The sequence below is a fragment of the Lathamus discolor genome, chromosome 6, assembly GCF_037157495.1.
Source record: "Lathamus discolor isolate bLatDis1 chromosome 6, bLatDis1.hap1, whole genome shotgun sequence".
NCBI lineage: Eukaryota > Metazoa > Chordata > Aves > Psittaciformes > Psittacidae > Lathamus > Lathamus discolor.
In genome coordinates this window covers 24,340,073-24,363,344 of record NC_088889.1, presented here as the reverse complement: position 1 = coordinate 24,363,344, position 23,272 = coordinate 24,340,073, and the positions used below count along the sequence as shown (strand labels likewise).

Sequence of the window (23,272 nt, the reverse complement as noted above, 5' to 3'; positions counted from 1 at the left end):
TCAGACAGCCACGAACACTGCCATGCCCAGAGCTATGTGAGCGTGTAACCCCCAAGCCACACCAGCCTCACTGGTGCCTCCCAGGAACTACTTCCTTTTGCCTTCTGTATGAAAGGGTCATTGGATACAGCATCAAGCTTGCCTCCAGCTGCACTGCACTGCCCCAAAACCAGCTGTAACTGCAGATGGCAAACCTTGCCCTCTGTCTTCTTCACATTGCCATTGGAGAGGGCGATGAAGCGCTGAGAAAGTTACTGCGCTTCAGGGCCAAGTCTCACATCATCTCATGTTTCCAGTGATTTTCAAACTGATGTGGCACCCAGCATTTCTGTTCCATGATGATGGCTGTTTCTGGCCACTGGTTGTCAAGCAGCGAGAGGATCCAACCCTAGGACAATTCCAGAGGATCACCCTCCACCCAGTCGCAGGCTGGCCTGAGATGAATCAGTGTTCTCCAGAGACAGGAGATCATGGGTTTGCCCATCAGGGCGGCCCCTCTGCTCCTGCTTCCTGTTTTGGCACACATTGTTTCGGGGGTGGTTTTTTTAATCTGCTACCATGGTCTTTTGGGGGAGAGAGTCCCATAGAGAAAAGCACCAGTCCCAGCAGGCAGGACGACTGCCACAAGGCACAGGGCAGGAGAAGCATCAGCTCTCCAGTGCCATGCCCACTCAGCCAGGCAGTTCTTCCAGTACAGTCGCTGTTCCCAGACCACGTCTACTGCTGGAGCATGCCCCCACACTGGGTCTGCATAGCCCCCTGTGCAGCCACACAGGCCTTGAGTGTGGGCAGCAGCAGCACCATAAAAGCTTATGGTTCACAGTCAGCTTTAAGTCTATGGGCCCTTTTTTTCTGCATTTTGCTTTAGGCCACAGCTATGAGCTATAAACCAGAAATTGTCCTAATAGTATTGTAGTAGCATAGTAGCCAGGCACTGAGACCTGCTGCCTGCCCCACTCCTGCCCCAGAACGTCTCCCCAGGAGAGAAGAGGTAAGGTTTGCAGGACCACAGTATTTTTGCTGCTCCAGTCCAGATCTCACCCAAGTGGGTGCAGAAGTTGCTCCACATTGAGGCTATCTAAGCAAGGCACAGCACAGCCCTGGCAGCCTTCACAGACCCTCTGCAATGGCCCTCAATAGCCATTGCTGTCACCCAGACATCCACTGGCCGTCCTTCAATCATACCCTGCCATGCAGCACACACGCTTCCCCAGTATAATGGTCTCTCCACACCTTCACAGCCAGGGATACAGATGCCTACAAAATCAGGGACAGAAGTCAGGAAGACAAATGCTCCTTCTGCAAGTGGAAACTAGAGGGTCAGCATCTTTGAGGTGAGGAAGGAGGCCTGTATCTCCCTAGGCAGGGACTCAACCCGCTACACTGAATGTGTTTGATGATATTGGTGTCTCCTGGGAGCATTGCGCTGGGGAAAGCGCTTCACCTTGGGCACGATATGGGACCCCAAGGCTGTGCTTTCAGGCACACACCTCACGTCTGCCAGCTCATAGCATTGCCCTGCTCAGGGAGCAGAGCTCTTGGAGGCACCTGCTCCCTCCATCCCTAATGGTGGGTTTCCACGCCTGCAGTGGCACTCATCGCGCATACAACCCTTCGGGGCAGTGAGGCCAGGGTGCCTTATCCACCGATCCCTCAGCACACCACGCTGCGGCTCAGACCCCTGCAGGGACCCGCCGCCACGCCGCGGCCAGCGGCCCCCCTCTCCGTGACTCTTCCCCATCGGAGGGGATTTCTCGCTCCCCTCCGGCTCTCGCCGCTCTCGGAGGGGAGGGGAGGGGAGGAGAGGGGAGGCGCACCGGAGTTCCCCCTGCACCGGGTCCCCGATCTCCGCCTCCGAGCCCTCCCTTATAGGGGCCGCCCGGGACTGCCGGCGCAGCCGCCGCGCAGACGCCCAGTGCCCGCCGCCCGCCCGGGAGCCGCCGCGCAGTAAGTCCTTCGCGCCGCCTGCCAGCGCTGGGGGCTCGGCGCTTTCCCCCTCCCTGTAACGCTGGGGTCTGTCCCGCTCCTCCCGTGCCCCTGCCGCCCTCCCAGCCCGCTTGTCGCAAGGCTTGTTGAAGGTTCTCGGCTGTCTCCAAGGGAGGGGACAAGTCGGTGGCGGGCGCTAAGGGGTGCATTCATGCACAAAGTGGCGGATTTCAGCCCCACTTCGTAATAACCAGAATAGAGAGTAAATGAAACTGCCGCAAGAAGGACAGCAGCTCCAGAGACACCCCGGGGCTGGGGACTGCTAGGATATTTGTCTGCATTGTGATGGCTGGGTCGGATTTCTGTTGCTCATCCCCCAGATTTCAGGGCATGAAACACAGGCTGTGAGCAGTAACTCCTGTTACCCCCATCCTCTTCCCCAAAATCCCGACATAGGTCTTGATCGCCAAAGCATCCTAAACCCGTATCAGGCACTGGGATCCAGATCCAGCGTGGCACTTCCTGCCCCCTCCTCTTTGTCTCTGTTCAAGAAGGCAGTGGTTTTCTTCCCAAATCGCAGGAAAACAATTGGATTATGTTCACTCAGCATGATTGCACCCGAAAAACACCATTTAAGTGCTCGGACCCTCTATGGCCCCATGCAGACCCTGTGCCCTACGTCCTGCCAGGGTCAGTGTGTTGAGCTGGCACAGTTCTGCATTGCCATATTTACCATGTTGTGAGTTTTTTCTTTGCCAAGTCAGGGAAGCCCCACTGCCTCTAGGACCTGCCTTTTCCCAGAGCACTAAAGAGCCCGTTGAAATTCCCTCCTATCCTTGAGCAGCCACCCCACATCCACTGCAGCAGCTCCTCAGGCGCAAGTTGGAAAGTTCAACCTCAGGTTAGAATCCTTGGTGTGTTTGAAGTAGGATTTCTTCTTGAGGCTGCTGCAAAGTAAGGAAGGAACTTACTGTGACTGGAGCATGTGGCTCCTCTAGAAGACACCACGGTGCCTCGCCAGCACACCCAAGTTCAGAGCAGAAAACCTGAAGGAACAGTCATTCTCCAAAGCGTTCAATCGCTTGCCCCTGCTGAGGGACTTTGAGGCTTGCCAGTTCCTAAAAAGCCAATCAAACCGGAGCAGAGAGCTCAGAAAACTCAGGTTTGGGCTTGCTTCTGTCACCCTCTCTGTAAAAAGAGGCCTGGAAAGCCAAAGAGTCTGAAGATGCTGGCAGAGGCTTCCAGGGAGTTTGTGCATCTCCTCAGCCACTGCTAGCTCTAACAGTGAACTTTGCAAACTCCAGGCCTGAGTGCAGGATTTGGCTTATTTTGTTATGAAAACAAAATCCTAGACGGCCACAGCTGGGTTCTCGTTTTGTAGCTGAAGTTTACAATAGCGTTGCTCGGATTTGAAGCAAGAAGAAAAATGAACATAATGAGCTGCATTTTCTCTGCTTTTCCCCAATTACAATACATATATGTGTAACTTTCTCTTTTGCTGTTTGAAAACTTCTCTCTAACAACAGGAGACACTGGTTTACAAGACTGTTTCCAGTTATGTTATGGGAAAACAAATTCCCATTTAAAAATGACTGAGGCACCTTATCATGTAAGGTGGTAACATGGTTTAATGCTGGTTTAAAGTGTCTCGCACCAAGTTAGATGCCCTGGGATCCTCTGCCTGGTCTACTACTGCCATTCCCGTAAATCCCTTCGGTCCCCCATCATCCCCAGCCCCATGGGAGTCCCTGGCACATGGAAGGCTCTACTCCTGCCCTGACTTCTTTACTGGAGACACAGGTTTTGTTTCCCCTCAGTTTCTGACCCCATTAGGAGCAGAGCTTGGTCACCATCAGGATGGTGCTGGACCACACAGGGTCGTGGGTGTCCATAAGGGTGTGTGGACAAGAGCCTGGATTTGAGCAGCACAGTAAAATTTCAAGGCGAGGGTGTCGATGGAGCTTGTCTATGGAATGTGTTTTCTCAGGCAGAGCCAAGTGGGAGCCCCCATCTTCACAGTGTCTCCTTTCAGTACCCAATCCAGCTGATGAAAATTCATAGGAAAAAAACAGCTTGTAGAGGCTGGTGATGGCATCTCCATGGACAATTTGCTTTGATTAGGAGATTTTTTTTAGGTGTCCGAGCCTACTCCAAGGTACACTAAACTCAGACTGGCCGTGCTGCTTTACTGCCTCCAAAGATGTTTCGACCTGGTGCGATTTTCATGTGTGGGAAGGGGTAACCCTGTTTCCACAGGAAAGTGGGGGAGAAAAGGCTGATGCAGAGATAAACTTAGCTATCTGGATATCTGCGAGTCTGTGGGAGAGTGGGGGATTTCCACTAAAATGAGACATAAATCCTTGTGGTGTGGTATGTCAGCAGGCTGGAGAGGACTAAGAATCCAAACAAATGCTTATTAATGCTGGCAGCATCTCAGGAAAAAGATCAGCAAAACATTTCAAAATAGGGGTAATTAGTAAATCTCTTCCCCTGAGTGCTCTCTGCCACTGTATGAGCCACCTCTCGCAACTGAGCTCATCCCCTAGGTGTGCGGCATGAAAGATGTTTCCTTTGAGGAGGAAAAGGAGAAAAGGGAAGCCGCTGTGGCCAGAGTCTGGGTTGTGTCCTGTAACGTGGCTCTGCTCCAGGGATTTCCCTCACCCTTGCAGCCCACCCTGGAAAAGCTCCATCCTGGGGATACACACTGTAGTCAGCGCTGTGTGGAGAGCTTGCTGCATCCCTCTGCAAACACACCATCAGTCAGCAGCACTGCTGTCCAAATGGTACGGAGCTCTGGATAGATGTTATGCATGCTGTGCTCCTCTTCTGCTTGGAAACCACAAGCTGAATATACTACGTCAAATATAATTTGAGCTAAAGATTCCCCTGGCATAGACTATAGTGCCACATAATAATGAGTATGATGATGATAACAGTAATTAACAGCAAATTAGTAATAATAGTGAGTTGGGATCTATGTCAAGTCTTGACCTTAAACCACTGAATTTCCCAAGATTTGAGCTTGAACTGTGTGCCTGAGAAATTATTTGGCATTTCCCAAAGTGTTAGCTGATAAAACAATTAGGAGCCTGCTGAAGTTTCAGCAAGCTTTGATGTGTGAGCAGAGCACAGGTGTACAGGAGCAGGCTGTGGCCATGCAAGCCAAAGCCAAGCTCCTGGCGTGTCCCATCTGCTGCAGCAGGCAGGAGCGGGTGCTGATGGGGGTACAAGGAGCAGTGCTGGCACAGCATCTCCTGCCTGTGGCCTCCAGCCATAACCAGCGCCACTTCCTTTTCGCTGGGTGTTTCTTGTAGAAAGTGGGGAGGTTTTGTTAAGAAAGTTTCTTATAGGCAGTTTCTATTAGGCGTTTCTTACAGTGAGTGCTTGGCCATCTAATGATAAAGAGAAGAGATAGAGGCGGAGTTTTTGGTACTACTTGCCATAAGGGACAGAGGCTGCATTTCAAGGCAGAGCTGGGGTTTGCTGGTATTTCCTGCTGCAGATACTTCCTGATGTAGATACAAACATATAGAAACCAGCAGTGGCACACCCATAAATGCTGGGCAAGTGTTCAAGCTGGCCAAATGTGAGTGAGCATGGCCACTGCACCAATGGCAGATACTGCGTTGACAGCCTTACTCAGATGCTTAATTCCTTCAGTGTTTCTTAGTTCAAGATGAAAATCACACCCTGACACACCAAAATTGCCAACAGTTCCTATGCTGCTGATCTGGACAAAGTTCTGTCAGCCATTAAAAAATAGATTTCTAACCAACTTAATCGTTCCTTTACTATTTTATTTGTAATGTCATTTCAATGGTTTTCAAAGATACTTGATATTCATCTTTGTATTGAAGAAGCAGCAAAACCATTTTGAAATTCACCTTTCTGATCATCATTCTTCAAAACAAAAGACTTTGGAAGTCGTCTTTGGGTATAAGAAAGGGAGAGGTACTTTGATGAGGAAAAAAAAGAAGAACAACAAATGCTTTGTCTAGAATAATAGGAGAGAGAGAAAGGACTCAGCTGAGTCTGTGCCTGAACAAACAGGAAGGAAGGGATTTGGCAGAATGAATCTAAACACACCATCATATTGGGAAATACAAACAAGGAAAATAGCCCTACAAAAATTAGGAAAGTCCCAAACACTTAGAGAACATCCCTGTTGCTGTGATATTTTTTGTAATGGAAATGTAAGAAAAAGAATCTCTTTTCCACCATTTTTAGGATTATAGTGGGGCATGCTGACTAGAATAGCCAGAGTGAAATGTGATGTTTCGTCTCTCCTTCCCTCCCTCTCCAGTAAGTGTGCTAGGGGAAGAAGTAGGAGCATAGCTTCAGCCCTGGCTCAGTGCCACCGGGCAGCTCTGGTCCTCGGCCCCGCTTTGCTCACCCACGTCACCGGCCCCACAGCCCTGGAGTGCAGTGCTCTGACAGCCACCACTGTCACACTCAGCAGTGGGAGCACCTTAGGTTTAGCTTCACACTTTGCCTCAGATCACACATTTAGCTGAGAGCCAGCCAGGTCGTACACACACCCACACCCATTCTTCTCCTGCCTGAATGAGTTTTAATCTTCGCTGTGTTTTAAAAGCTGTAGCATTACTAATCCTGAGCATGACGTGGCAGCCAAAACACAGAGAAGGAAAGCTTTCAGCAGTGCCAGGCTCTGTATACCACCCTGCTGCTACCACTAACTTGGTGCTCTAAAGGTCTCTCTCAAAGCTGCTAGGAGCCAGCAGGAGAAATTACAATTAAAACAAAACCCCCACAGTCTTCCAGCAACTTTGCTCAGAAATAAGTATCAGAGTTTGTATCAGCATGATACCTATCAACAGGGTAAACCTAACAAGGGTATTTGAAGATCACCACGTTGTGGCCTAGTAAGTGAAGTGAAATTCTTCCTTTATTTAAAACCTAATTCCTCTGCCTTATGCAATGCAGGCAGGCCAAAACTTGCCTGAGAGTTCTTCATACAAAAGTGCACTGCTCTCCTAGAAAGTCAATTAAAAAAGAGTGTTGTTAGAACAAGGATTGGAAACTATGAGTCCATTTATTTATTTAAAATACTTATATAATTATTACATAGATTAATATAATTATGCAAATAAATCTATAGCAATATATTAAATTCTACAAGTACATGAATAATCCTAAATACAAACTCCAACAATGTGTTTTTACAATAACAAATTGCCACCAGTAATTATTTGTAGCACAGGAGCATTAGCGGTAGAGCAGGACTCTAGCAGGATAATGTCTGTTTAAACAAGGCTAAACCACCCTGATCTTCATTGATCCTGATCTATGTCCCTCTCCCTGATCTATTTCCCCCTCAGCCAGGCAAGGACTGCTCTGAACACGCGTGCAGCAGCCCTGGTCACTAGCACCAGTTTCATTTAGCAGCTCTGGGAAAAGTCCAGTCGGGTTAGTACCTGCTTATCAGAACCTTCCCCCTCCTTTACCCCGCTGCACTAGCATTTCTCTCTGCACAAGCCCCACGTTTCAGCATAAAGAGACAGGGCAATAATTGCTCCTGGGTATTTGAAAACACTCATCAAGTCCCGCTGAAGTTGCCTTGTCTTGGGAAGCCATAGTCACCCTGGGACCATTCTGACAATGAGATAGCGTAGAATGTGAGTGGATTTGAAGGGTCTGAATGCGTCCCTGAGCCTTTGCCACTTTAGTGATGCGGGGAGCATGTAGAGCATTGAAACTGGGATTTTGGGGCCTAAAGTGATAAGTCTCCTAATGCTCATATCAGGAGATGCTGCTGTGCTTCCCACACTCCCATCCTTTCAACCACGTTGTTCACATCCCCAGTGTTTCCGAGCTCTCAGTCTCCTTCCCTGTGAGCTCTCCTCAATAAAGCTAAGAATTTTATCAGTGACTTAAATGGGGAAACAGTTAAACCAGGACTTTTGCTCAGCAAGGTCTGATGCATAACTGGCTTGTTAGGCCCATCTCATAGTCATGCTGTACTTGCAAACTCAGTGTGCAATAAGCTACATGGATGCTTCCAGAAACAGCAGCAGCCAGATGAGCAGAGACCAGAAAAAAACAGGCCCTGAGGAAGGTGGGAATTGATCCCAATGCCATATAAAGCATATAAAGAGAGTTTTATGGTTGCTTTGAATAGGCACAGGATGCTTGTCCCACCCTCCCACATCATTCATGTGCAGCATTCATACTCATGTCTATATTCCCACAGCATCCCATGGGAGAACCCTGCTCTTCTGTACCCAGACAATCTCAAGGTCCCAAATCAGGCCATCTGAGTCATCCTGAAAATCACTCATTGATTTTCTCTAAGTTATTTATTAGACCAGAGAGCTGCTTCCATCCTCTCAGTTACCCGAGGTGGTGTTGCTCAGAGGCTCTCCTGCTGAGCTGTGTTCATATCAGATGTGTGTAGCACTGCCCGCACATGGACACCTCATTCCAGAATTAATCTTATTAATGGGAATACACTTTGCCACATTGTGTCATGGTATTTTTCATGCCAACTGTTATAATGTGTTCTTTCTGAAATTTACAGGCTAAAAGGAAAATGATGAAAATGTTACCTTTTTTCCAAAATGGTCCCATTGGAATGTGCAATGGATCAGAGGGTTGCATTGGTGCAAACAAGCAGCTTGAAAACCCTTCGACATCAGTAGCTGAGCAAATCCCTGCCTGTCCCGAACCTTCTGGAGATGAGATCTGGTCCAGGAACCAGGAGAAGATGAGCGAAAGGCCAGAGAGAGCCTACAGAGCCTCACGTGCATCTTCCATTGCGAGCAATGGGAGCTGCACCTCTGCTGGTGACAGTCCTGAAAAGGGGAAGAAAGGAATAAAGGAAATCTTCACAAATGCATTTAAGAAAATTAAAAAGATCAAGACACCCAGTGGTGAGTGCTCCTTCATCTTCCTTACACCACCTCATAGGCCATAGTTACTTCGACAGGGACTGCACAAGGTGGAAAATTGTCCCCTTGAGAAACAAGGGCACCGACAGATCGAAGTGACTTGGCCAAGGAGCCTTGGGAAACACGGGCTGAGGGAGACCTCAGGTCCTAGTTTTTTGCTACCAAGGGCATACTCCTTGATGAACTGCCAGTTTGTGTGGTTTCTGTCCAAAACTGAACTCAGTTCTACCTCTCATGGTGGCACAGGGATCTATGGGTGGGCAAGAAACCAGAACATACCTCTCTGCTCTGGGCCTCCATGAGACCACCACCCTGTGAAATCTCCTTTTTCCCCAAGGCAGCAGTGAGCAGCATGCATAGGTCTTTCTCAGGGCTGACATATGAACATACAGTTCCTGCAGTCACAATACCTGCTCAGAGAAACCCAGAACTGCAGAGGAAAGTGCCCCTTGGCACTTCCAAGGCTCACCTACCACCTCAGATGACATCATATGTCATTATCTGGTTCATAAGCTTACTGAGCTGTACCTTGAATTTGCTCAACTGAAGAACCAAGTCTACTGAAAACAGGCCCTTTGTGCCTTTCTTCTTACTGATGCACTGCCCCATTCCCAATGTCTTTTTTGAAATAAAGCAACCAGAATTGCAGAAAATATTCCAGATGAGATACCGCCACTGCCTGGTACAATATGTTACCGTTTTCCTGTCTCAGCTGGACGTTGCTCACTGTGCACATCCTGGGGTCATATATGACATTTTCACCATCATCTCTCAATAATGATTTACTAATTCTCCAGGCATTTCTCTTCTTCCTCCATCTCAAGATGATTCACATCCAGCTTGCAGCAAAAATCCTATTTGTTGCCAAGTACCTTTTGTTCTGTTGACTTTGTATCTTATATTTTGTGCTATTAAATTTCAGCCCATTTACTATTCAAGTTATCTTGCTGTTCCTGTATAATACAGGAACTATATAATACTAAGCCCTCAGTTTCGATGATGTCTCTGAACTTTGTGTAATTAACAGATGCAAGTAGGGCACTCCCAGCTTTTGTGCCACAGTCTCTGAGGAGAATATAAGATTTGTTTAATGAATAATAAGCTTTCTCCACCCAGAGTTTTTCATAAAAACCTTACACACCCAACAAAACTTATTTTGGGATATAACTTCTCCAGTTTAACTAATAACTTCTCAGTATTGAGAGGCTGCAGCTCAGATAAGACAGTTCAATTGTATTTATACCGCCTGCTAAATGCATCCTCCAAAACCATTTCACAAGTCAGACTGTGCCAGCCTGTTTCTGGAAAACCCATGTGATATTTCCTCTAGCACATCTCATTTCGCTACATCTTGCCATTCACGTTTTTTCTAAAGCCATGCTTCCGACTGGAGCTCATATTAATGGGAAAGGTGATAACAAATAAATAAATAAATAAATAAATAGGACTTCACAAATCTAAATTTTGGGAACAGTTATAGGTAGCTCATGAATAGCTGTCCATATGTAACATACTAGTGATGGGTATTCAAATTCCCATTGCCCCGGTTAGAGACAATCTAGAAAAAAACTCATCTTTAAATAACCGGAAAGGTTCTATCTGGTGAAGGAGCCTAAGATCCAATGTTAGAGAAATATAATCGTTTTTTCAAAAAAGCATTCCAGAGCCATAGTTTTTGATAAAGCAGAAATGTAAATCTTCACTATTGGGTAAAGAAAGGCTGTTCTTTTTTCACCAGTCAAAAAAATCATGGATCTCCTTGAAGAGCAGAAGTTTTGTGAAGCCACTCAGCATCTAATTGTGCTGCAGAAGAGCCTCTCTAGCAAAAGTGAGGAGGGACTGAGCACCAGCCAGCAAGACGTCGAGTGCATCTATGAAATTCTGAATTACAAAGTCTTTAGCATCTTGAAAGACTCCATACTGCTAGCAAAAACAAACCCAGAACTGCTGCAGCAGGCAGTAGAGGCACTGAAAGAGCAGGAGAAAGAAGATCAGAACTACACATCAGAGAATCCACCTGACCAAAACATGCCATTTAGACCTAGGAAATGGAAAGAGCTTTGGATGGCTGCAGTAAAGGAGTCAGTAGAGACTCGGATGAAAGACACAAGCCGTACTCCTAGAACTGAGAACCTCTCTGCAGTTGGCCAGAATCTCCTGCATATGGGAAAGACAATGAAAGAAGATTTGACAGTGGTTGTGAAGTACATTAAACAGCTTTATCCTCCTGAGTTTAATGTGTTCAGCATATATGCAGAACTCTACCACAGTTATTTTGCCTCCCAGACAAGAAAAAGTGCTGAGTCTCATCTGGAAGACAAGGACGTTTATCTTCTCCTGTCATGGGTGCACAATTTTTATCCAAAGTAAGTAAAGCTTTTACACATGCTTATCCTTGGTGATCAGAGCAGGTTCACTGGCTGCAAAACCAGGCATTTTCTTGATTTATGAGCTGGTATCACGGCAATGCAATCTGGCACCTGGCTAGGTTTTAGTGCTGTTATGCTGATGTACACTAGCTGGCCAGGACAGCCAGAAGGGACACACTCAAGGCCGCTAGCCTGTAAACTAAGGGCTGATCTCACCAGTCAGGGCTCTGAGCAACAGACAGACACATGGATGTTTAGGGCTTCATTTGCTGGGTAAATTGGGCAGGTTTGTTGCCCTCAGCTCTATTTCTGCTGCAGACCTGCACTCATTCTTAGAAAATTTGAACATTTCAGCCCTCTGGACCAGAGGGCAGCCAATAAATTGAACAACCTGAGATCCAGTTATCCTGGGCTTGGAGGATGTTGCTTAAACATTACCTGCTGTCTATGCTCTCCTCCTGGTTAGGAGACCAAAGAGTGTACCCCTGTGAGAGGACGTCTTCAGCCAAAGGTTGCCCTTCATCCTCACAATCCCTGTCAGCTATCAAACTGAAAATATTCCTTGTTGTGGCTCACAGTACTGGATGGAGAACTGAGGGCTCTCATTCTTAGGTGACAAACAGTAAATACACCAGCGATCTTTCTTCTGCTGTTCTAAAGCCATTCAACCTTCACCTCCACTTTTCTTCTTGTGTTTCACTGATGGAATATAATGAGTCAGTGTTGATCCTGGAAGTTTTCCAGAGCCAGAGCCAATAGTGTGCTCTAGGTCAAGATACTCAGGCCTGAACCAGTGTGTGTTTGGAAATCAGTGGCAGTGAGGGGCAGGGCTGAGCCCGAGCAGCACAGCGCAGTGCTGGGGACAGTGCTGGCCTGAACAGCCACTGTGTTGTATGGTGCTCCCAGAGGTATCTGCTGAGAGACCACCTCTCTCCACAGCCAGCTTGCTTCAGCTCCCCCATCCCCACTAGTGCACAGCAGCTGGTGCTCAGGAGCTGGGCAGAACACGACTGTTACCCAGGGCTGCTCAGGGTCCCACCCACAGCACAGATTGAGCTCCTCTGAGTTCTGCCTGGACTAAGGACAATGTACATTTCCATCTGTTTTTTCACTGATGGCCTCTAAAAGTGTTAGTGATTTGCATCAGCAGCTGTCTTGAATTACACTGCCCTTGGAAAATGCAATTGTTTGGCTTTTTCATTCCAGAGATATGAGAAAAGATCATGTTTTAGCCGAGGAGTTGGAAAAAGTTCAGCTTGGAAGCCTCTTACCGTCAAGTCTGAGCAAAGAGCTTGAAAAGAAATACCTTGACAGAGAAGAGGTGAGCATCTGCTCAGTCCCTCCTCTTCCCTTAGCTTCTCCCATGAGACTCCTCAGACGAGCTCTGACTTGTCCTGCACACACACTCCTCACCTGTGGGCCGTACACTCTTCCAGAGAGAAGCAGCAAAAGCAAGAATGCTTTTGTTTCTTTTTGGGGGTCAGGTCAGTTTTCTGCTAGATGGGACTTGCAGAGCAAACTTCTGCTTAGCCCTGGCAGCCATCAGAAAAGAACTGCTCTGTTCTGGCAAACCTTGTGCTCCAAATTGGGGGGAAATACAACAAAAAGGGTAACTTTCCCTTTTCTGTTGAATTCCCAGAGGGATTAATGTTCCCTCTTGCAGCTGATGAATTCAGGATTCAGCTGATGAATGCAGGTCTGGTTTCGAAAAATCTGTTTGATGGAGGGAGGCCTGGTCTGCGGAAAATAAGAGTTGCTTTGCTTTTTGGATCACTCTTGCATTAATGGAAACAAGCAACTGTCACGGTATTCCCACAGCTTAGTGCTTCTGTTATTTTGGGCTGGAACTCCCAGAAAATGAAGAGATAAGTTCCAGGTTTAGCTGTAGCCAGTGACGGTTTGCATATGGGGGGGGGGGGGGTGAGGGCTGCAAAGCACATGAACAAACTTGGAGATCAGGAATATATGCCAGCCACCATACAGATCTTTCCAAAGCTGTGCTGCGTGCACACAAGAGGGGTCAGAGAGGAGAAAATCTGAGAACATTTTGTTTCACTCTCCAGCACTCACAAGATGTCAGAATTGCTCATGAAAAAGCATTGCAAAACCAGGTCTGCAGATAGCACTGTGTGTGACACACAGGCAATGCGTGGCTGGGGGAATTTGGGCTCTGGCATACGTATCTGCCTGCAACCTTCCAACGCACAGCTCCCTTCCCCTGCCCTCCAGATCGCCACTGATGTGGCAGGCAGGGGTGTACATCTTGACCTGCATTTCTATCCTGAAATACTCAAATCACTGTTGCGTAGGTGGGTATTGTGAGGGGGTTGTCTTTGCTGATGTGAAATGGTCAGTAAGGCGTCTTGCAACAAGGAGCCTTTATTTCTCATCCAGGATAGAGAAAAAAGTATGCTCAGCCAGACAAACAGTGGGTGGGCAAGTAAAACCTGCTAAGGGAGGAGCTGCTACATCTACTTTGTGGTAAATGCTGTTGTTCTTTCTTCCTTAAAGGCTACTATAAAAAATTTGCTGAGCAGATGTTTAGATAAAGAAATCCAAAGATGGAAAGAAGAAGAAGAACCAGAGAAATTTAATGGGCATTTTCAGAGTGAACTACTAGGAATATTTGTTATCCAGGTAATACAGATATATATTAGAAATAAACAGTTTCATCCTGCACGTCTTTAGGATTTGAGAACAGCCGTGATCAATGCAAAAAAGCAAAAGGCCAAGTCACATGTGTAGGGCAGTAGCAGAGGCGGGTGCTACAGGGCAGCCCAAGCCCATGGTGTGGCATGATCCTGGTCCACCACATGCCGGAGACAAACTCCTGTATAAGCAAAATGATCAGGAGATCTGCCTTCATTTCTTCCTGTGCAGTCTCTTCTGCACCATCAGACGATGCCAAGCCATTAGGCACTAGGTAATGTAGCAGCAGAGAAAGAGCCAGGTTTAGCCAAGCGAGGAAGTAGCACGATGCTGTTGCCCTGCTTGCTCCTGGGGAGACTGCCACTGGCAGAGCTGCTCTGAATGCTCATGCCCTTTCCCCACACCCAGCACTCTCCTCTGGCTGCAGAAGATTAGTAGAGTTTATTGTTTTAAATAAACATTTCATATTTCGAGGTGGTTGTGATTAAATTGATTTTTTTAGTGCAAAGAGATGGCATTTGGAAAAACAAAGGCAAAACCCCCAAGTGTCACTTTCCCCACTTTCTCAGCTACTTTATAGACTTTCTTTAGTGCATCTTTCTTCTTCACCTCTCTCCCAGTCTGAAAATGGGGTTCAAAATTGGCTTGAGCTAACCAAATAATTATAGAAGTATAGCTGCTCTGCACGGTCCTTGGCTCAGTTGCAGGGTGGTGCAGGAGAGCTGGGTGCAGTTATCGCACTTAAGGATCTATGCCTTTTTAAACAGTGAACCTAGCCTTTTTGGAGCAAACAGCATTCAAAATAGATCTCTTTTCTTTGTTAGAGTATCTACAGTGGCCAGAAGCGAGCCAAGGAGATCAGCACGGCAGTGGGAGAGGAGCTGTCGCATCGCCTGTGGAAGGAGCTGCCTGCCTTCCTGAAAAGGTGCGGTAAGGCAGCATAGGGCCACAGGGCTGGCAGAGCCACCCAGGGCACGCACTCATCTGCTTCTCCCCTTCCCATCTCCCCTCCAGCTACAAGGATGCTTTTGAAGATTTTAAGGAGAAAAGCAAGAAGCACAGATACTACAAGCCTATACTGATTGCAAGTGTTAACAACTGCTGGAATTTTAGGTAAGGATCCAAAACAAAAGGCTTTGCTCCTTCCTCCTTATTCTCCTATCCACCAGATAGTGTGATAGAGGGGAGGTACTCCAGGGCAGGCAGAGGAATATCCATCTGCCTGCAGAGGAAGGTTTGGATACCTCTGAATTTCCCTCTCTCTCTCTCGAGGACAGATCATTTTGACCTTGCTGATATTTCCTTGCAGAGACTACACGGAGAAAAACGTGTCAGAAAAGGATGACAATAGAGCCAGTATCCTCAGCACGCTCAGTGACATTGAAAACAGTGGCTTTGACGTGCTGCTTCAGCAGCTGTTTGTCCAGCTGAAGGTACCTTATCCATGCCCCATACCCTGCTGCCCCATGGCTCAGCCTGTGCTGGTTTTAGGCATGTTCTTCTGCTATGCCCAAAATCTCTGATTCAAATGCAGAAAATTTCAGAAGGGCTCAGGGCCAGATCACCTCTCAGCATCAGTCCTAACTCACATTGCTGCCAGAAAACTCAGACTCACTTCTTCTTGAGCTGGTCCTCAAGCCTGCAGGCAAAACAGGCACAGCTACGTAGGGGTGACAGTACAGACCAACATAAAACATGCTGATCACATCTAAGAGAAGTGCTGCAGGAGGGAGAGTCTCAACCTGCATGTGTTTACATTCCAATCTGTTGGAAGCAATCACAAATGACATGAACTGCAATTATGCAGCTTTTGGCTTCTTCATCAAGGTGGCCTGAAAGGCACTTCTGGTTTCTTTCTTTAAAGGAAAAAAAAAAATCTTTCTTTTTTCTTTTCTGTTTTTTTTGTATATAACACAAGCTTTGTAAGTTAAGCAAGTGTGGTGGAGGGGAAGGCGTAGGAGTCAGGAATGTTCAGCCACAATCTCTCCTGCTTTTTCTGTAGGGCCTTTTGGAAGGCATGACAAAGCAGTGGTGCTTTTTTTATCATTTTCATATTTATTTACTGTGCCCCAGAAAAATTGTGATTGAAAACACCTCAGAATGATTCTTTCTTTTTTTTTTTTTCCCCTGACAGTTCCATAATTCTCTAACCAGGCAAGGTAGTGTGCACAAAACATGGAAAATGTGGGGGGAAAACAAAGCATCTTCAATAGGAGCCCTTCAAGCTCTCAGTCATTTTCATTCTGAGGAACAAAGAAAGAGGCAGAAACCCAACACAGCCCCCTCTTCCCCTGCCCCCCTAGGTCATCGTCACACACATCCCTGCACAGGGCTGCACACTGAACTGTCACTGTGTAGGATATTGTACACAGAGAAATGCTAGATGTACACATGCGTAGAATTTGTTTTGAGGGAACTAAGCAGATTTTCCTCTTTTCAGCCAATTTATAAGAAGTTTACAGAAAATAAGTGGGACTCCAGCAATGAAATTACGAACGAGATCATTAAAACCACCAGCAAACATATTTCAGACTTCAAGACCCTGAAGGACCCTTTCTACCATGTAAGTCCAAGAGAAATACTGGAGGGATTCTGGGATGCTGAGGCTGCATATTCAGCTCTGATCCTCTGGGGCTCGAGTTGCCTTGACCCACATTAGCTGATGAACTGGCCTGGCATCAGAGAGCCCTCTCAGGCAAGATTCCCATCAGCACGAAGTTTATCTAGATTAGCCATATAAATCTTACTCTTCAACAGAGGCAGACTCCTATAGCTCTGCTGTTGTGTTTGCAGAGAAAACCACCCCTGCTGTAGAGAAAGTGCTGCAGGGACCACCCAAAATACAGCTTTATTTATGTATGGGTTTGGTTATCCATGTTGAAAGACAGATGCAATTGCATGGTTCTGTCTCATGGCTCCTTTGATTGCCCGAAGGACTGGAGAAGATGGATACAACTGGGAAAAATCCCACCTAGCTGATTCACAACCACCTCTTCAGTGGTGCTGCAGTATATATGAAACATCACCATATGAAAAAACTCCTTGATTTCCTGCCTTTGTCTTTTTAGTAGCTGAAACAAAAATACGATGTTTTGTGTATTAGTGAAAGGAACAGGAGGAGCAGCATGAATTCCCGTTTCTCTGGTGTACTGTTATTTCTCCAACACATGAAGATCTATGCTTTAAATGCTTCCCAGAAGGAAGCAAGATTTGGAAATTCCCACACTTCATTAGTTTGAGTACAAAGAAATTCTCGGCATCTAGGATATTGCATACCAGTAATGGGGAGGTTGGCAACCAGCATGATTCCATGATTAGCAGCAGGCATTTTGGTGGCGCAAGTCTTACAGCACCCAAAACATTTCTGTCCTCCATCCACACTGTTTTTCCACAAGCAAAAGTAAATGGATGATCCCCCTTCTCCTTCCCAACAGGCTATCATCGAGAAGGTCCATGCCCACTTGGTTAAAGCATACATTGTGAGGCTGCTGAAGAGGAAAGTCAGCCTGAAAGGCGCAGCACAACAGCAAAACTTGGCCCAACACATCTCCAAGAATGCTGCTGACCTGGAAGCCTTCTGCACCAGCAATGTACGTGAGTGTACTGCGAACACAATGGCACGGAGCATGGTACACTGAAAAACAGGAAAACAAATTTTCTGGGGCTTCTTGTTAACCTTTCCAAATCAGCTTCATTTCCTGGAAGGCAGAAAGAGGTGTCCAAGTGCCTGCAGGCAGGAAGGCTCCCCTGCCACCAGGCTGCCCCTCCCCAGATGAAGAGCCGTGATTTCATTCTCCTTTGTCCCGTAGGCAGTGGTTTCCTTTCAAAGGCTGATATTATAATAGGGTCAGATGATTTAGCTAATCTCTGGTTTCAGTACAGTTTGCATGGGGCCTGGGTTTTGACTCTTCCCCATCACTCTTGATATTCCTCGTTCTACTGCTTTTAGGTCTGGCAGGGGCTGGAACAGACCCCAGGAAACAGCTTCAGAAGCCAGCTCCTGGGCTGGGTGGAGGTTTGTACCTCCGTGGTGCCCTACTGACCTCTTTCTCTTCTGGCAGGGGTCTCAAGCCACGTGGCTGAATTCTGTGCTCCCCAAACTGGCTGAAATAATCCGACTTCAGGATTTGGGTGCCATTAAAATTGAAGTTGCAACACTCGCCACCACGTACCCAGATATCCGGTAAGAGACACTGGAGCAGATTTGCAAGCACACTGATGGAATTTTAGTTGAGCTGGGAAGCTGTGGAATACGAGATTAGGTGAGGTTCATGTAGCCTGAGTCTATAAAAGTGGGTGGGGGCTGCCTGTCAGGCTGTGGCAATCCCAGTGCCATCGGACAACAAAATAATCCATTTTAAAAAGCCAAATTACATATTCCAAATTCTGGCCTGATTTTGTGCTTTGCCTTGGAGATTCCCTACCCTACCCCAAACTTCCCTGGACAGTGCTGTGTCCCATGTAGGACTGCCAGGTGCTGAGCTGGCATCCATCAGGGACTTTAGCACCCACCATGGGGTGGGGTGGGGTGGGGTGGGGGCCACATCCTGGTACAAGGATCCCATCATGCAGAGATCTGCAGGACGAGATAACACCCGCCTGTTTCTTTTCCACAGCAAAAGGCACCTGGAAGCGTTCCTGTACATCAAAGCCAACTTGTCTCGCAGTGAACTCAAAAGCATCCTGGGCTACTTGGCAGACAGCACGGCATCCCTGCTGCCCAAGGGCCCTCTCTTCTCCGACATAAACGTGTCCTAGACCAAGGCACTCTTTGGCACCCCTTGTGCTGGACTGTCGGCTGAGCCAAGGATGGAGACCGTCCCCCGGAGTGGTGCACAGGGCACACTGCCACCTTTTCCTACAGAAAGTGCCATGTCCTTATCTGCTGCTCAGTGCTTGCATGGGAATCACAGTCCTCGTGCAGGGCCCAGAAGAGGATGCTCCTGCAGGAGGAGCAGTGCCCACAAGGACCAGGGCTGCCCCTTGCACCAGTCATGGACTCCCCCAAGGACTCCTTGGTGCAACCATGTTCTCTGTCTGGACACTGCTCTGGTGCTCTGACCTCTGTCTACCTCACAGTGTCTGTGAAGGCCATGTTGCTGCCTCCTCAGCTAACCCAGACCGAGCAGGCAACTCCTGCGCAGCTTTTTTGTATTTGAAGGGAACAGAGGGAAACAGAAACAGAAGCCAAATTTAGAGATGTTGGAGAAGTCCCATGTGAGCATGCTTGTACCCCATCTGCCTTCCTCTGAGCTGGGCAGGGGCAGCTGCATTAGGGTGATGTCTCATCAGGCACCAGCTTTCCGATCAGGAGGAGCTGTTGCTTAGCTACAGCAGGACTCCTGCTGTCCCATTGTGCTGTAGGACCCCAGACCTCCAGACCTGTGGTTTGGAGTGGCCCCGGCTGCACACTCTGCCCCACTGTCCAGGGGCACTGGAGTTTCCAAGCTGGAGTGTGTTTGCTTCACCTTTGTGAGGTGGGAGTCCCTGACCCCCTGGCAGCCACCAGCCCCTCTGTAGTGACCCCGTCCACTGCGTCTGTATTGGAGCGATTCCCTACTAGCAGAGGACTGGGAGCAAGCTGCCTATTGCCATGGATAATGTGGGCTTAGCCCCACCATTTAGTAAAACACTTTGGAATACTACTACATAAGCCCTCTTTATCATGGAGCGGACTTTCCCAGACCCCATGAACATCATAGGCTTCGAATGGGTGGAGGAACTGGTCTCAAACGCCATTAAAACATAGTGAACACCCCGTATGCATCACTGTTTCCCTGCTCGCTCTTTCCCATCGTGCTGTGAGGTAGATACGATGTGAAAACGCAAATGGGTCTGTTGTGAAACTGTTTTGTTTTTACAGTGCAGTTTTCTGGGAGGCGAATCGCTTGCCAAAACAGCAATGTGCTTAGTTAATGACCTTTCCCTTCTGTTTGTCTCTATTTCAACTTCTGAAGCACTCTGTGAAAACTTGGTCCGGAAGGAAGACATATAATGACTGTGCAAGCCATGTAATCTATTTATATGCGTATGCAGTGTACCACTGGTGTATTTTTGCATCCAATTTTATTTTTTCTCAAAGATACTCATTTGCAATATTTATATTTAAACAGTATTCAAATATGCTAGAAAAGTGACTCATTTATTCTGTCTCTGGCTGTTGTTTCCTGCACTGCTGTATGTAGTCCTATGTACTCCTTCAGAGGACCAATTCTCCCTCTACTCCCAGCCTGCTCTGGTGAATGTCACCCACTGGTTCCAGGTGTGAGGAGGGTTTTGCTGGGCTGCAGACAAGCTGGAAAAGCAGAGGCACCCTCTGTGCTGAGCTGGGTCTCACAGCCTGGCTTTCTCCACTGCCTGGAGCAAAACTGCCATGTGTATAGTGCTTATGGTACCTGGTACAACAAAGTCCAAAACATCAGCCTCTAAGCACTACCGCAGTCTCAATGTTAAATAATAAAAAGCAATGTATTTGACATGCATCGCATCCTTACTGAGCTGGCATCCCCCTTCCTCCGTCTCTGTTGTCTCATCCTATTCATACACGCCTTTAGGGGATGCAGCCTGACAGAATTTGGCCCCAGCTGGTCCTCCTGGTCCGCTTTTATGCTCCTGGCAGCTGCTGATAACCCTGTGTTATTGCTGCTACCCCTGTGAGGTGGATGCTGAGCACTCCAGGCTGCTCACTGGCAGTGGCTGGTGGTGCACAGCAGGAGAAGGAGTCCTCTGCTGACAGGTTATGTGGCAAAACTGTACCCTGGGTAAAAAACAGTGCTTTGCTTTCAGCCTGCTGCCTGGCCACGGGTACCACAGACACTGTCTCCCCCCATCAGCACACTTACGTTCACACAAAACTCAGATATACACATAATTTAGAAACTTACGTACTCCATTTAAACACTTATCCCAGCTACAAGTTGAAGGCAAATGCCAAACTGAATTCAGACAGTGCTGAGCACTCATGAAACTGTCACCTGTTGTGGAACATTTTCTTTCCCAATTAGTGAAAGGTCATTTTATTGCTATAAATAATTGTGTTTTGATCTGTTAAAGGCCTACAGAAATGCATGATACAAGTGATTGCACTGGTCTTCAAATAAAAAAACAAATCCAGCTAAGTAAGTGCTCTAAGGAAAACAGTGTATCTATTTATACATCATAATTACGGTGGGTAGGAGAAAGTGGTTTTCATACAAATTTCATAAGCCATATGGAACTGCATTGTGCAATTCTCTTCATCCTGCTATAAACCCCCAGCTTTCAGCTCTAACGAGCCCAGGAAACTGACTTATTTAGCTTCTTGTATGACTCGACATTTACAATGGCATTTATTTGTATTTGACATATTACACATAGACAGGTACTTTCAAAATTTCGCACAACTCTCTTCTAATAACAGTGTGTCATGGTTTCAGCAGGGGTAGAGTTAATCTTAGTCTCTTGTGCAGAGCTGTGCTTTGGATTCAGGATGAGAACAACGCTGATACGACACTGATATTCCGGTTGTTGCTAGGTAGTGCTTACCCTAAGTCAAGGACTTCTCATTTTCCCCATGCTCTGTCAGTGAGGAGGGGCATGGGAAGCTGGGAGGAAGCAGAGACAGGATGCCTGACCCAAGCTAGCCAAAGGGGTATTCCATACCACAGCACATCATGCACACTATATAAACTGGAGGGGTTGGCCAGGTCTGCTTGGGTCAGGCTGGGTATCAGCCAGTGGAAGGTGAGCAGTTGTATTGTGCACCACTTGTGTTTATTGGGTTTTATCTCTCTCTCTGTTTTTCCTACCATTGTTATTGTTGTCATTATTATATTGTACTTTATTTCAATTATTAAACGGTTCTTATCTCAGACCATGGGGTTTACTTTTTTCTGATTCTCCCCCATCCCATGGCACGGGAAGAGTGAGCAAGAAGCTGCCTGATACTTAGTTGCCAGCTGTGGTTAAACTATGACTGATGAATAGCGCTCCTATGAACTTACTATATCCAATTCCCTGAGCTCACTGTGTCTGGATGTTCTTTACCTCTGCTTATGCTGATGCTGATGTCTGCCTCTCCTTGGAGGCAGAGAAGGTAGGCAAGATGAAAACATAAATTCAGCTTCAGAAACAACTGACCAAGCCAGCCACAGTTGCTGTGGCATTTCCAGCTCTTACTCTCGCCTGCCGTCAGTGCCAGCAGGACATCAGCCTGCAACAGCCGCTGCACTGGACACAAACCTAGCTCTCACATGCATGCACACATACTCCTGGCTCCATACCCATCCATCCCACCAGGCACTTCCATCACTTGGCAGAACGCTCGCAGTTTACAGTGCAAAAGATGCAGGGACACAGAGCACAGTGTACCAGAGGGTGGACTGAGGCATTACTTGCCTGCTCACCTCCTGAAGGAGCCATCTGCTGCACACCAAGTCCCCAGAGACACCTGGGGAACCTCTGCCCTTGCTGCAGGGAAAGCCAAAAGCAGCCAGAGAGTTCCTGGGCTCCTCTGAGGTGTGAGCATGGTTTTAAACAGCAGAAACCTTCTGATAGAGCCTGCTGAGAAGCTCTGGGGTCTGCAGACCCAGAAATGAAGCATTAAGAAACCAGAACGCCTGCAATTTCTCCTATTTGAGGCAAGATCTTCTCACCTGAGAGACGACAGCACTGGACTAAAGGCCATAGGATTTACTGATGTGCTGATGGTAAGAAAGGCACACTAGACCAAAGCACTTTGGCAATCAGGGCTTTCCAAATTCAGCCCACACCTAGCTGCAGTCTGGAGGGACATCCTGTTGAGAGAGGCCATTACACCCATGACAATGGATAGCCCTGGCTTCACTGACAAGCACAGTGACATGCACATGAGACAGGTGTCACAGCCCCTCATCTACTAGGTAATGTAAAGCAGGAGGAGTATGTGCAAAGAGTGTGAGAGCAACGTGCCGACCTCCATTTGCAAATCTTGTGTTTAGTTCAGCTCTATGAACTCTAATAGGAGAAAACCTGGAAACTCCAACCCAGTAGGAAAAGACCATGAGAGCAATGCATGGAGAATCCCAAAGGGAAGGTACACCTGCAGTGAGTAGGAATGGCAAAGCCCCCTCCCCTACTGTAATTGGGGCACACAGGCTGTAGGTCCTGCATCTCTCAGTCCAGTTTCGCGTGCTGCCCCATCAGTTCCTCTGCTTTGCACATCTGGGGCCAAAAGCTGGTGCTGGGGATCAAGTGGGCAGGAGTCAGCATCACTGAGTGTTGGAGAGGGAGGATATTTCAGGAACAGGCTAGAGGCCGATAAGCTTGGGTGTCACATGGGCAAAATCGTGCTTTGCCTTGCCATACTGTAGATTGAAACCCGTAAGAATAATTACTGCCTTCCTGAATGACTTAAAAGAGGATGCAGCCACTCCACCCACACTGATATCCTGGAAATACAAA

General features: G+C 47.4%; 1 protein-coding gene across 1 annotated transcript; it reads left to right on the top strand.

Moving 5' to 3' along the window:
* The first annotated feature begins 1,874 nt into the window (after positions 1-1,874).
* Positions 1,875-20,328, top strand: TNFAIP2 (TNF alpha induced protein 2). The gene is made up of 12 exons (XM_065685093.1): positions 1,875-1,947; positions 8,465-8,816; positions 10,573-11,200; positions 12,410-12,524; positions 13,715-13,840; positions 14,677-14,777; positions 14,867-14,965; positions 15,162-15,285; positions 16,293-16,415; positions 17,287-17,442; positions 17,914-18,035; positions 18,469-20,328. Exons 2-12 carry the CDS (start codon positions 8,477-8,479, stop codon positions 18,608-18,610), a joined length of 2,076 nt encoding a protein of 691 aa, XP_065541165.1. The 5' UTR covers positions 1,875-1,947; positions 8,465-8,476; the 3' UTR covers positions 18,611-20,328.
* The last annotated feature ends 2,944 nt before the right edge of the window (positions 20,329-23,272 follow it).

What these genes read in the sequence shown, in the direction of transcription:
- TNFAIP2 (XM_065685093.1), top strand. Translation starts at nt 8,477, where the DNA reads ATGATGAAAATGTTACCTTTTTTCCAAAATGGTCCCATTGGAATGTGC. An exon ending in AAAGATCAAGACACCCAGTG is followed by an intron (nt 8,817 to 10,572) that starts GTGAGTGCTCCT and finishes TTTTTTCACCAG; the next exon opens with TCAAAAAAATCATGGATCTC. An exon ending in TGAAGGACCCTTTCTACCAT is followed by an intron (nt 16,416 to 17,286) that starts GTAAGTCCAAGA and finishes CCTTCCCAACAG; the next exon opens with GCTATCATCGAGAAGGTCCA.